The sequence below is a fragment of the Globicephala melas genome, chromosome 2 (genome assembly GCF_963455315.2).
Source record: "Globicephala melas chromosome 2, mGloMel1.2, whole genome shotgun sequence".
NCBI lineage: Eukaryota > Metazoa > Chordata > Mammalia > Artiodactyla > Delphinidae > Globicephala > Globicephala melas.
The window spans coordinates 65,725,895-65,740,612 of record NC_083315.2 but is presented as its reverse complement, the minus strand read 5'-3'; the positions used below and the strand labels follow the sequence as shown (position 1 = coordinate 65,740,612).

Here is a 14,718-nt window from a genome sequence, read left to right as displayed (position 1 = left end):
GGTCCATGGAGGATGTCTGAATCACTACCCTTCTGTGGGAAACGAGGCATTTTAAAACTTCTGCTCCACCCCGCTGTTCCCTGGGAAGTCCATTACATACCTAGGTTTTTTCTGTGTCAAAACAAGGTCTGTCCCATGTCTCCTTGTGTCCTCTCTGAGTCAACAGTAAATAACACTGAACAGCATGGGGCCAGCTGGGCTGGCCTGGGCTGCCTGCTCTGAACACTTTGCCCCTTTCAAGGCCCTTCTCCCTTCAAGATCCCCTCCTCCGCCTCAGCAGCCCGCCAGCAACTACCACCACACTCTTGTCCGGAAAGAAAGGCTTTACTAACCAATGGCCTGCGAAGTGTCAGGACTGAACGCCTAGGGGACTGGTATCCTAAGAAAGGTGACTGGGGAGAGGGTGCTACTTATCTCAAAGGGGATTAACTAATGGGATTTCAGGCCTGCTGCAGGCTGTGGGGAGGTCTTCATTGATTCATTCATTCCACGACTACTTATTACTTGCCTCCTCTGGCTGGGCACTGCTCTGGACCCTGGGATACACACGTAAAACAACATATAGAAATTCTTGCTCTCATGATGACACTCCGTTGGAGGAGACAGACAATAAACAAGGTTAATAAAGAAAATTGGTAATAATGCTCGCTAGTGAGAAATACCCCAGCGGGACTAAAGCAGGCACGGGGGTTTATATAAGGGGGTGCACGCAGGGGAGGCTGACATTTTAGTTAGGGGTGTAGGAAAGGCCTCCATGAGAGGCGGGTGTTGGAGTTAAGACCTGAAGGAAGCGAGAGAGGCTCTTTGGTGAAGAGCATCCAGGCAGAAGGAATAGCAAGTGCGAAGCCCAAGGCGCCAGGTATGTTTGAAGAACATTCCAGAAACTGTGTGGGTGGAGCCGAAGCAGCAAGTGGGGGAGGAGTAGAGGATGAGGTGGAAAAGGCAGGGGAGTCAGATCACACAAGTCTCTCACCCAGAGAAGAAGGGGAGCCCCGGAGAGTTCGTGGCAGAGGGATAGGACATGATCCCATCCACATTCAAGCAGCATCCCTCTGGCTACTGGGTGCAGGAGCTCAAGGGACAGGGCGGATGCAGAGAGACCAGTTGGTTGCCACAAGCCACGGGAGCCTTTCTGGGCACCCCCAGAGCAGCCCCCAGACCCCTGCCTGTCTCCTGGTCCTAGTCCTCCGGGCTGAGCAGAGGTGGGAAGATGGATGGCAGACCAGAGCTTTCACAGCAAGGATCATGGGGACCAGTGCAACTTACAGACTGGGGGTGGGGGGAGGGGCTAGTTTTAAGATGTGCTCAAATGCAGAGATGCACACGGAAGAGAGAGGGAAGAGCAGGGATCATCTCGGTGACCATTTTGACATATTCCGGACAACCGGAGGGGCCTCTTGGCAAGCCGGCCAGCATGTCTGCCCCTGGCTGGCCTCACCGTCATTAGCAAGCACATTCCACAGTTGATGTTTGGCTTGTGGTCTGGCCTGGCCTTCTCGTTGGTTTCTTCTGCTCTGAAAGGCTTTTAAAATCAGAATCTGGGTTCTCTTTAAGTTTGGGGCATGAATCACTGCTTCTGGGCCTGGAAAGGGGATAGAGGGACAGGAGGGCCCATGCCACGGGTTCTCCCTCTCTCTCAGGCCTGGCGTGCCACTAAGCATGTATACGTGACAGGCTCCCAGTCAAAACATTCCAAGTCAGACTCGCTTCCAAGCTCCCAGCCAACATTTCCACCTGCCCAAGAGCCCCGCAAAGTCGACATGTCCAGGATCCACTCACCTCCCTGGTCCTTAACACCCTGCCTCCTCCATATTCTCTCCTTTTCCTTCCCTGACCAAGGATGTTCCATTCTGCCCCTCACAGGTTCCCTCTTCCTCTCTCCTCTCACCACCTTTACATCAGGCTCTGGCATCCTCCTGCCTGGGTTGCTGCAGTAGCCATCTGAGCAATCCACTTGCTTCTAGTTGTTGTCCTGTCACATTCAACCTACACCCATATCCCCCTCCCCGCCCCACCAAGGAGCTTCTCAAAACATACATTAGAACATGCTCTACCCTCCCTCAAAAACCTTCAGTGGCTCCCATCTGCTATATCCAAATGCCTTAGTTGGCATTCGGTCCTCTCTCGGTGGCCTCAGCCCATGTTCCATTCTTGCAGTTCTGCACATACTCCAGCATCCTGCCAACCAAACATCAGGCTGTTCTCCAGATATATTCTCTGCTCTTCTTGCAGTTACAAATCATCTCTTTTTCACCTCTCAAATTCCAGAGTCTTTTATCTGTAGCTCTCTTACAGCTTTTATTACTTCCTTCCTTGTATTAGTTATTTTATTTTATTTTATTTTTTTTGGCTGCATTGGGTCTTCGTTGCTGTGCGCGGGCTTTCTCTAGCTGTGGCGAGCGGGGGCTATTCTTCGTTGCGGTGTGCGGGCTTCTCATTGCGGTGGCTTCTCTTGTTGCGGAGCACAGGCTCTAGGTGCACGGGCTTCAGTAGGTGTGGCACGTGGGCTCAGTAGTTGTGGCTCACAGGCTCTAGAGCGCAGGCTCAGTAGTTGTGGCTCACAGGCTCTAGAGCGCAGGCTCAGTAGTTGTGGCACACGGGCTTAGTTGCTCCGCGGCATGTGGATCTTCCTGGCCCAGGGCTCGAACCCGTGTCCCCTGCATTGGCAGGTGGATTCTCAACCACTGTGCCACCAGGGAAGCCCTGTATTAGTTATTTATCCAAAGATCTCTCTCCTACTAGACCATAAACTCTTTGAAGGACAGGACTTATCTCTTGACATTTATCCCTCAGAGCCCCTAGCACAGCACCTAATACAGGCCACTGTGTTGGGACCTCTTGGCGGTGCATCTGCAAAGAAACATGAGACATCTATCTTGCCCTTAAATACCTTTCTGTTGACTTAGACAGTTCTTACATTCATTCAACACATATTATTTGAGCAGTACTACGTCTGGCACTGTGGGAGAGCTGGCAATACAGAGACTGATAAGAGATGTGGTCCCTGCTCCAGTCCAGTGGGCAAAGCTGTCCAGGCTATTATAATACCGTGTTGTGTATGGGGTATAACACTGTAAGAAGTATAGGCATCTTGAGATCACAAAAGTAACTGATCCAAGGTCTGACTGAGTCAGGTGAGGCTTTCGGGAGGAAGACCTGAAGAATAAGTGAGAGACAGCCAGGAGAAAGGAGGGGGTCGAATGGGATATAGGGAACAATGTGAGTGAAGGACAGAGACAGCTGGTGCGTTTGAGACACTAAGAAGCTCAGTTTAGTGGAGCTGCCATAGGGGTGTAGACGTGCCCATGCACATGGTGCTGCTAGAGGGGAGTCCTGAGTGCAGGCTATTCAGGGTCTGGTGAGCTCTATTAAAGAGGCTGGACTCAACCTAAGGCAATAGGGAGCCACTGAGGGTTTTAAGCAGGGGAAGTGACTACACACTCAGTTTGTGTTTTAGCCTCACTTTGTCTGCTATAGAGGAAGGTCTGGGTGGAAGGGGGCAGGAGGGAGTTTGGGCCTCAGGCTGGTCCCAGGGGCTTCCTGCTCTGCCTCTCCCAGGCAAGCCTGTCCTCTTTTTCCTGATGGAGCATCTCTTCCCCACCCGACCTGGGCTTCTCTTTAACAGTCCCCGTCCTGAGTCAGGTGCTTCCTTCACCTGAACACTCACAACAGCTTCAGTGGGGCCCAGAATCGCAGGGTTGGAATGACCCTGATGGGCTCTGTTTAACCCCTGCTGGACACCTCCTGCCGTGCCAGTCCATCTGTCTGTGAGCAGTTCTGACCAGGATCCTCAGCTAAACTGGTGTCCCCATAGCCCCTCTCTGGTTTTCCTCTGTCCCACCTGGGGTCACACAGTGATCAACAGCTTATGGCCTTGTGGGGGACACAGACAAGGTCACTAAATTAATAACCCTCCAAATACCAACTCCCATCTCAAATTCCCCCTTGTGCCTCAGCCTCTCAAACTCTGATTCCACGCTGTGTCTCCAGCCCAGCCTGGCTATGAATCCTGTGAAACTGCAGGCGGGAGAGGTGGGCTGGAAACCTGGGAAGCAGGACAAGTGGTTACATGTTGGTTTCACCACTGACTGTTTGTGACCCTGAGAAAGTCATTTCCCTTCCCTGGACAGTGTTTCCTCTTCTGCTTGACTGGGGATTGGGTTTAGATGACACCGGTGAGTCTCAGCCTTGGCTGCCCATTAGAATTACTGGGGAGCTTTAAAAAATGCCAAGGCTGGGCTTCCCTGGTGGCGCAGTGGTTGAGAGTCCGCCTGCCGATGCAGGGGACACGGGTTCGTGCCCCGGTCTGGGAAGATCCCACATGCCGCAGAGCGGCTGGGCCCGTGAGCCATGGCCGCTGAGCCTGCGCGTCCGGAGCCTGTGCTCCACAACGGGAGAGGCCACAGCAGTGAGAGGTCTGCGTACCACAAAAAAAAAAAAAAAAAAAAAAGCCAAGGCCAGGCCCCATCATGGAGAGTGATGGTGTGCTCTGGTGGGGTCAGTGAAAAGTTTTGTTTTACACCATAATCCTCTTGTTCACCCATGAATGAGGACCACTGGACTTGCTGACTGTCTGCAGACCAGGAGGGGAGGCTGAAGCGGGCAGGTAAAGAACCCGAGGAGTGACCTCCTATTTAGAAGGATTCGCCCAGCAGGACCACGGCAGCACCAATACCCGTGGCTGTGGAAAGGCCAGCATTTCAAGTTCTGGCTTCTTGCTTTCGCCAAGAGGGCTATTCCAGAGCCCAGCATCAAATGCTTGAAGGTCGCCCCCAAAGGTTCTCAAAGGGGTCTTGAGGCAGTAACTGGAGACAGAAGCATCTTCTGAATTCCGTGGCTTAAAAATCATTCCACAGCCCTGGCTGTGTGCCTTCAGAACTGCTCTATGGGCACCCCTGCATCTACGGACACCAGCACTCTGCATGGGCCCTGCAGCCCATGTGTGATCTGTGCCTTCCTGCCCTCACAGAGGCTGAGCCTCATCTGATTTGGAATTTCCAGAACCTGGAGATGCCTGAGATTTAGTGGGTGCTCAGTACATACTGGCCAAATGGACGAACCACACAGTTTCTTCATGTGTCAAGAGGGATCCTGGCGCCTTCCTTGCCAACTCACAAGCCTGCAGGGAGAACTCTGTGAGCAGTTGCTCAGCCCCACACTCAGAAGGGCCCCCGCTTGGTTTAATGCTCTGCCATGGCCACCTTGAAATTCTTAATAGTCTTTAAACAAGGAGCCCTGTATTTTCATTTCACACTGGGCCCCACAGATTATGTAGCTGATCCTGCATATGTGGTAAGTGGTGGGAATAAACTCAGAGAAGAGCTCTGTCTACATACTATTTATGGGACCTTATGGTTGCCACCAGTCACCAAATATGAGAGGCTATGAGCTCCAGGAAAAGAGCAATTCCAGTAGAAGGAGAGGAGATGGACCTCACTTTGTGGTCTTCTTCCTGGCAGTAGGAGAAAGCAGTAGTCTGAGGGCCTGGGGATGGGCAAGACAGAAAGGACAGGCGGTGGAGACTGCAGACACCCCCAGTGGTCTACAGAGAATGATTTCAATGATCTTGTCCTACCTGCCTGCCACAGATGTAGAAAACCTACCATTAGAACTTCATTCCTTTGGCCGAAGCACTGCTTGCTCCGTAAGTTCCTCTGACGAGTGCAGCAAACTAGGTTTCTAATCTCCTCTTTGGCCAGAAGATCTGTCCCTGAATTCCTATGTGATCTTGGGGAAATCACAGGAAATCATTTCACTTTGAAAAGCCTCAGTTTCCCCCTCTATCTAATGGACCTACCAGCCTCGACAGGACCTCTGACCTCACCTGGCCTATTCTGACTGACAGAACAAATACCCGGGAGCGCTCTTTGCAGACTGTTGGGAGCTGCATCCACTTACTCGTTTCATGGTTTTTCCATGGCCTTCTTGAGGCCCAGTCTGCAAAGAAACAGGTCCTGGAAATCTGCAGGGTCAGGATTCCTGTAGCCTGGCCCAGCTGGGTGATGCCGCTGGGGGAAGAAAGCTGTCAGCCCCAGCTACGGAGGCAGGAGCCCCTTCTCTGTGTCATCCTGTTTGGAATCCTGGAGCACACTGCTATAGCAACTTGCCTAACTCACCCCACATGCCACGTGGAAAAACCTCTGCCCGCTTTAGGGTAGCATCACCCAAGCCACAGACTGGCTTCTTCTATGTTACAGGATGCCGCCCATCATCACAAGGGCCCAGGTGGAACCCATCTGATCGGCGATGGAGTAGTGGGGTAAGGGGCCGAACCAGGCCAGGCAGGTCCCTTGCCTCAACTTTTTGGTCTCACCTATTTCAGGTCCTGGCACCTGAAATTCCATCATTAGCCCCTCGATCCTTTGGCTCAAGGCACAGCCCAGTTAAAATGCAAATCACTCTGAAGGACACATGAAGCTGTCATCACTCATTAGTGCTGTGCAGCATGAATTAACTCGTTAGGCCTGGAGCTCAGAGCAGGTTTTGATTAGGGGAAGCAGAGGCAGGGAAGGGAGGAGAGCAATGCCCAGCCTAGACCCTGAGGAGGTTGGAGAGACAGTCAGAGTGGCCCAGAATATTGGGACTTGGGGGCAGATGGTAGAGCCCCACTCGGCCCCGAGCAGGGAGGCAAGTGAGGGAGAGAGGCTCCCGTATTAAAAGGCAGGGCGTGAGGACCACTTCTCACCAAGCCAGCACCTTGAGTGGGAAATCGCTGTCTAGCTGAGTCTGAAGGAGAGAGCTGCTTCTCCTGGACCCGTGCCCACGTGAGGATGGCCATTTGCGTACAGATCTCATTTTCCCTGCAGACAGTATCTTCCAGCAAGGGCATCTTATTCATCTTTCTGTGCCCTCCTGAAGAGACATTATGCGTGGATTAAGGGCAAACACCAAACATCGCCTCTTACTCAGTCAGCATGACCCTGGATGAACCATTTAACTTCTCACGTGTAACCTGGTGATTGCTGTAGTGACTTCCATGGCGAGGCCTAGCTGAGATGTGAGAAGATGCTTGACGCAGCGCCTGGTATCAGGCACTGAGGGCTTACTGGGTGTCAGATGCTGTTCCAAACACTTGATATGAGTGAACCACGTAGAGATCATCTAAAGCGCACATCAGCCTGTGAAGTCGTTATTCTACCCATTTTACAGATGAGGAGATGAGGCCCAGAGGGACTTATCCAGGGTCACCCAAGCAGAAAGGATTTGAATCCAGTTGGGCTCCCAGGCCACACACGTAATGATCATCACTCCAGCTCAGTAAGCTCGAAGGTGGAGGAAGTTTGGGATAGAGGCGGTGGGGGTGGAGATGGGGGCGTGTTTGACCACACTGACGTCTTCCTCCAGGAGGAATTTTATTCATCTCGTGAAGGTCATAAGTACAGAGTATGAAAACCCTTCATGGAATTTTGGGGGAGCTTATTTATTTTTGGCTTACGAGATGACTGACTCCAGTCTCCTCCCCTTCTCCCCTGGCTGGTAACCTTCTGGGCTCTCAACTAAGAATTGGTACACTCAGGATTTACATGTTGGGGGATGGGGACCCTCCTTCCTGGACCACAGCTCTCTAGAGCAAGCACTCCACACTGAGGGCGTGTGGGTGACTTTGGAGCTCATAATCGTTTTGGGGAAATAGTTTCAAATGGCTATGAATTCCTGAGGGTAGCCCACGGTTCGGTGGTGTTGGGATAGGGGCATTAAGCTATGAGGGCCAGACGAGACACCGTTTTTGGAATGTGTTAGTGCATGTTTAAAGCTTGTTTTGTAGCTGACCCTCCCTGAGTCGGCCAGAGGCTGTCACTACCTGGGGAGGATGGTGACGGATCCTTTCTCTTTGCAACTGCAATAGAACAATGTAAGATCTGGAAGCCTATGGTGAAACAAGAATCTCCAAAGTCAGGCATTAAGGAGAGAAAAGAGGGCTTTTTAATTCTCCAAAAACTCCCTTCTATACAGCAAGAGCCAAGCTAGGCAAGCTAAGACCATAGTTCCGTCCTAAGCAATGAGGGGAGAGGATGGAAGGGAAGTCCCTGCTGCTGGAGGAAGCTGTCACTGCAGGAGGGGAGACAAAGAGGTTCACAGAGGGCAAAATGAAGGTGAGCTGCTGTCTGAGTTTCTCAAGGACCCACAGCCCTGTGGGTGGGCTGGGAACAATGAGGATGTCTAGCTGAGGGGATAGACATCCCATTTCTGGGGGATCCACTGCAGGGTAGAGATAGGGGCATGGTGAATAAGAAGAAAGAGGGTCATATTCCATTTTCATCTTGTTAGGGCCCCCAGGGTCTGCCTGTGCAAGGGTCCAGAAGCTCCACGGCTGATAGGCTTGGCTGACAAGCTCCCAGCAGGGCTGGCACTGGGAGACAAAGTGACAAACTTTATCTCCTTCCCTGCTCTTCCCAAGCTAGAGAGCAGGACTTGGGTCTTTTTAGTCTTTGCACACCTGTGGTGCCCAGTACTGTGCCTTTTCCATACAAGGTTTTTCTGCTGAATAAGACCCCCACCCACAAGGACACACAAGGGAGTGGTATGGTTCTTCTCTCCAACGACACAAAACACTCATGCCAGGATCATACTGACTTCAAGACAGCCTCAATGGCAAAAACAAAAACAAAAACAAAAAACCCTGAGTTCCCATTATGACCAAGATTTTGGGCCAGGCCTTTGGGAGAAGGGATTAGGAAAGTTTAGGTTTATTTATGAGTATGAAGTATGAAGGTTACATCTCTGCATCCTTACTTAGATCCCTTACTCAATGGCCAGTAATGAGCAATGATGCTGATGATGATGGAGAAGAAAGACAAACTCCTAAATGCTCAATATGTGCCTGCAATTTTCCAAGTACTTTATATACATCATAAATCTTTGGATACTCTTTAAGTTCTATTGTTATCATCCCCATTTTGCAGATGAGAAAACTGAGGCACAGAGCTGGTTGGTAACTTGCCAAGGAAACAGAGTCCCAATTAGCAGAGGCCAGACCCATCCCAGGCAGTGAAACCCCAGGGCCTTCACCCCCACGCTCTGTCTGATCTCCCTATGTGTCTTTATGTCACCTGTCAGGTAACAAGTGCTCAGTAAAGACTAAGTTTTTTTTTTCTGCTTCCAAACTGGGAGGATTTCACTTTTATTTTATTTTATTTTTAAAAATTTTATTGAAGTATAGTTGATTTACAATGCTGTGTTTAATTTCTGCTGTACAGCAAAGTGACTCAGTTATACATATATATATTCTTTTTCCTAATCATATGCATTACAATAGGCAAGTTCTGATCAATGGGTCTGTTCTCTCTGAACGTCAGCTATAGAAGTCTTTGGACCTGTCTACTTTTTTTCTGGCTTTCTTGATAGTGCTGCCCATCTCATCACCCTTCACAGCCTGCAGCAGAAGCTCTGGAAAGATCAAGGCTCTGAACTCATAATGGCCTTAATGAGGACTCCCCCACCAACGTGGCCTGTGACAAGTCCCTGCCCAGCCAAACTGTGCCATCACCAGTAGGCAAGCTTCCTGATAATCCTCACGTTGAATCCGTGTGATGCACAGATGAGACATCAACATCAGTCCTGCTCTGGAGCTGGGGGAATGGACCCAATGACCTCTGTGACCCTTCTAATCTCCAGAGTCACTACTGACCACAGTCATCTTTGTGGTTTTCAAATATTCATCTTTTTGTTCTTTAACTACTGTAGTTCCAGGAAATAACACTCTAATGTACAAACAGTCCCACTTTAAGGTCTAGCCACACTCTACACACTCCTTTAAGGCCCAGTCCAAATGCTATCTCCTCCTGCAGGAAGCCTTATTCAAGTGGAACTGAACTTCTCCTGTTCGAATTGCAGCCCTTAGCTTCTCTGTGCCATTCACTCCCCAGCGCTTCTATTTAGCTTTCCCTGGTCTCACCTTGTTCTCAGCTACAGGCAGGGCCCTGACTGCATACGTGCTTGGGCCCCACCCCCAGTTCCTTGCAGGCAGATGTTGTTCCAACACTGATTGATATGTTTAATGAATCCCACATTTCAAGAGCTCAGACTGACCAGACATAACTCAGGAGTGGTTTTCTCCATATGAAGGGAGCTCTGAGTCACAAATCCTGTCCCTGTCCTTCACTGCACGCCCTTACCCCCCTCCATCCCTGCTTTATCATTATCAACCACCGATTCAGCCCTACTGTGTACCAAGCCCTGTGTTAAGAACTTTTCTTACAGGGCCAGCCTGACTTAATCATGCCAACAGCTTTATGGTCTCAGAATATCTATTTCCATTCACAGAGGAGGATACCTGTTGTAGAGATTGCATAACACGCCTACGGCTGTACGGCTAGTGGGCAGCAAAGCCAGAACGGGAAGCCAGGTCTGATTTCAAAGCTTTTGCCCCTTGAGGTCTGGACTGTCTCTAGCCCCTAAAGCATCCACTTCAACTCAAGTTCTGGTGGGGCCACATATCTGGGGTCACACAGGAGTGCATTCCCTTTTTCTATGGCTGGGTCTCCTAGTGATTTGAAGGCAGTTCCTAGAGTTCCCCCTCTTGCCTACATGACCTAGAGAGGGCTTCATCACCTCCTCCGGCAGCCAGTTTCTAGATATATGCTGGCCTGGTCGCAGCTCTTCCCCCACTGTCCCCAACGCTCTCTCCTCCCCAACTTAAAGCATCAATGTTTGTTTTCAGTTGTGACTCTACGATCTGAACTGAACCCCACCAGCACAGCCCCTTTCAACTACAGGCCCTCCCAGAAGCTCCACTACAGACCGACGCTGGGTGCACTTGTTTCCCGTAGTACCCCTGGACTGGGTGAGCTTGCTTGGGCTGGGGGATCTCCACCTGTGCTCTTTGAGGGCGCCTCTCCCCCTGCCACCGCATCTGACTCCTCCTACTACTGGCCCCAGCCCAGTCCTGGAGCCCACGCAGAAGGGGAGGCTAGGCCCTTCGGCCAGTTTCCGAGGTGCTGGTCCCCGCCAGAGCACTCGGCCACGGCAAGGAGGGGTCCCGCAAGCTTTCCCGATCCGTAGAACAGCGCCTCTGGCCGCCGCCACCAAGTGGCGGGTCGCGCCGGAACTCGGAGTGTGGGGACTCCCGGGCCGGGTGCCCCAGTGAGGATAGCCCAGGGCTGGCCTCTCGCTCCGGGCCCCCCGCCCCGCCGGCCCGGGGTCCCCGCCGCGCCGCGACACCTGGAGTGCATTAGGCGGCGGCGCACGTCTCAGCGATGGCGGAATCCCCCGCATTATTGAATGAGCGCACAGTTCTGAGCGCGGGCTGGGGGGCGATGCCCCGTCCCTATCTCGAGGGTCAGGTAATGTTTTCGGGAGCCTTGGACTGCCGAGCTGCTCTCCGCAGCCTTCCGCTAGGCCCGCGACGGCTCACCAGAGCCTGGGCGCCGACCGCCTCAAGGCTGCGCTCCGTTCCGGCCCGAGGGACCCTGGGCGGCTCTTGGCTCCCGGCTCTCCCCCAGCACCCCCCCCCCTTCCCTGGGACCGCCGCAGCAGGCTCTCCACTCTTAGGGATGCTTTCTCCAGGCGCCCTGACCCCTTCCCTCGCTCAGGACGCGCGCCCTCGGCGCTCCCGGGACCGCGAGTGACCCCCGCGGCGGCGCGGAAAGCTCGGCGGGGCGCTTGGAGGTAAGCAGGACGCCCGGCGGGGCCACCAGCCCTCGGCGCTTTTCAACTCGAGTCTCTTCAACTCCACCAAAGTCCCGGCCTCTGGCCGCCTCCGCGCGCCTCCCTCTAGCGCGGAACTTGGCGGAGTCGCTCGACTGCAGCCAGTTCCCGGGGGACCCACGTCCCCGAGAGCCGCCGAGGTCGGACCCTGGGAGCGCACCGCGACCGGCTCCTGGCAGCTGTATCCCAGGCCTCGGCGGGTCAGGGAGGGGCTCCCGGAGGCGGAGGGGGGGGGTATAAGGGGGCACGTACCTGGCCACAGGCTGAGGGCCCACGCCACCAGGAGGCCCCTGGTCAGGTCCATGGTCCGCGGCGCGGCGGCGGGGCGCGGTGCGGAGCAGCGGCGGGGGGCGGCGAGCCAGAGCGACAGCCTCCTCTGCGAGGCGCCCCGAGCCTGCACTGCGCGCGGCGCCCGGCTCCCTGACAGCCGCGGCTCCTTCAGAGGAAGTGGGAGGGCTCGAGCGGCGGGGAGGGGCGCCCGGACACCGCTGGGCTCTGGCTGCGGGCCAGTCGCGGCCCCTCTGCCACCTGGGCAGGCGGCGGGCTGCGGCCTCGACGCCGCTCCGGATCTCTCCTTCTGCCTCCACCCCACCTCTGCCTTAGGAGAAAATTCCAGAGAACCGCTCCTGGGAACCACCTCACCAGTGGAGCGCCTGCCTCCACACCACCACTACCACCAAATTCAGAGTCTGTTCAGGAAGAGTGGCTTCTATTCTCATGTCCCAGAGGAAGGAGCTTCCGAGAGCTCAGAGGGGTACCTAAGGTGACTCAGGGACACGGGCCATGACTCGGGTCTCCCTTGGCCAAGGGGAGTGGATGTCCGTCCAGCTTGCATTCTGAGACAACCCCCTGCTCTCCTGCACCCTGGGGCTCGGAATGTAAAGGCCACAGTGCTTCTCCTGGCCCTGGAATAAATGCAGATCCCCCTTCCACCTCTACGCTGTCCACCCCCCACCCCTGAGGCATTCCAAAGCATGCAGGAGGACCCTGTGCCCACTGTTACCATAACAGTGAAGCTCTTCTTTGGAACCTAGCCACCTTCCTTCCCAGCGCTTCTAACCACTGACAATTAAATTCAATGCACATTTGTTGCATAAGCTTTAAATCAGGCCCTGGACCAAAACCCATGGGTGTGGAGGCTGGCCTTTCTAGCAAGGGAGACAGCTGAGGCAGAGGGTAGGATGGCCTGTGTGGTGAAAACTAGAGCAGAAGTCCCACATCACTTTCTCGGGAAAACCTTCCATGAAGCCCCCCTCCCCAGCCCCGCATCCTTAGCAGGTAAGGTGCCCAGACACAAGCTCATTCTCTCCCCCACAACTCTCATTTTTTTCCCTTGTACTTACTCAAGAAACCAGACATTAACTAGTGCAATCATTTGATTAACTTTTCTCTCCTTGCCCAGATTGAAAACACCACTGGGGTAGAAACCTCTGGCTCACACTGAGCACTTAGCCCCCAACACCCCAGGAACATAGTAAGTGGGTGGATGGATAGGTGGATGAGGGCAGGTGGTGTGTGGGTGCACAGAGTGGGGGAGGGATTGGAAGGTTTCCCAGAGGAGGGGACTGGGTTTTGAGAAGGCCCAGGTTCACGCAGGAATAGTAGTGGGCATTGTGCCTGGCTCCCTGACATCGCTGTCCTCTTGCTAGCTACCCTGGTTTTTATTCTGGTATCCTCACCTCTCCCATTCAGCCACAGTCTTTGGAGGAAGCTGATTCTATCTCTCTGTGTGTGTGTGTGTGTGTGTGTGTGTGTGTGTGTGTGTGTGTGTGTGTGCGCGCGCGCACGTGTGTTGGGGGAGGCATGTGGTTTAGGCTGAAATGAATCACTGTATTGCCATCCCCGGGCCATAGTTTAAGAAAGGGCAACATGACCAAGGAAGAAGTTTTTCTGGGAATAAGCATTCTTCCTCTTCCAAAAGAGCCACTAGAATTAACTAACGAACTAAGTGTCTCCTCTCTTACCCCCACGTCCCTTCCCTGGCTGGGACAAAGAATCACGTATGTCTGGAAGTTGATAGGGGTCTGGGTGGCAAGGGAGATCTGGCCTTGGGATGAGGCAGATGCTGGATGACAGAATGGAGAAACCAAGTCCAAGAGGGTCTTGCTGGTCCCCTGAATCAAGCCACCCCCTCAGTCCACTCCCCCAAGGACTTTCCAGTTACGTGACCAATGAGTCCCCTTTATTGTTTAAGCCAGTTTGAGTCAGGATGCTTTGAACTTCGAGCATTCTGATAACAGCTATCCAGCAGGCTGCAAACCACTTCGCCGCCTCATACAAATTCACACTTTCCGTAGTGTTCTCAAAGTCCAAGTGTATGGGAATTGCCTGGAACACTTGCAAAGAATTTTCTCCAAGATCAGGGAGTCCTGATGGGCACTGTGGTCACTCTGCTGTGGAGGTGGGCTGAGGACCTCACTCTGAGACTGCATGCTGCTTGCTGAAGGGGCTCTCTGCAGTGGGCGTGCTGGTCCTCAGGTAGCAATTCTGCCATTCATTAACTCACATTGTACTCATCAGGGGCATGGGGCTCCTCAGTACATGATGGGTGCCTTTGGATAATCTGGGAAGGTGGGGAGGGGGAGAAGTGTGCCCTCACTTATTCTTTCAACCCAGACTTAAGTGCCTACCGTGCCCCTGTGCTCTGCAAGTCACACAAGAGAAGCTGAGAAGACAAAACCTCGTCCCAACAAGGACCTGCTGTATAGCACAGGAAACTCTGCTCAATATTCTGTAATAACCTAAATGGGGAAAGAGCTTGAAAAAGAATAGATACATGTATATGTATAACAATCACTTTGATGTACACCTGAAACTAACACATTGTTAATCAACTATACTTCAATATAAAATTTTTTAAAAAGAAATTAATTTTCTACAATAATGAATCAAAAAAGATATAACCTCGTATTTATTGACATAATCATTGTTATTTAATCATTCATTTAAATCATTTATTATTTAATGATTATTGAACGTTATTTAAATAACACAAGGCAGCAGTGTGTGAGGAACACATGCAAAATCCCGATTCAGTCTGGAGAAGTTCAGAGAATTGGACGAAGGGCTTTA

At 52.6% G+C, this 14,718-nt stretch overlaps 1 protein-coding gene across 1 annotated transcript in view; it reads right to left on the bottom strand.

Annotated features, from left to right (window-relative positions):
- The window catches only part of ITGA11 (integrin subunit alpha 11), a 124,725-nt gene extending 112,495 nt beyond the window's left edge, over positions 1–12,230 (bottom strand). Inside the window, exon 1 of the mRNA XM_030875138.2 lies at positions 11,899–12,230. Within this exon, the coding sequence (XP_030730998.1) occupies positions 11,899–11,950 (52 nt within the window). The 5' untranslated portion in view covers positions 11,951–12,230. The remainder of the gene's footprint in view (positions 1–11,898) is intronic.
- Positions 12,231–14,718: the final 2,488 nt, after the last annotated feature.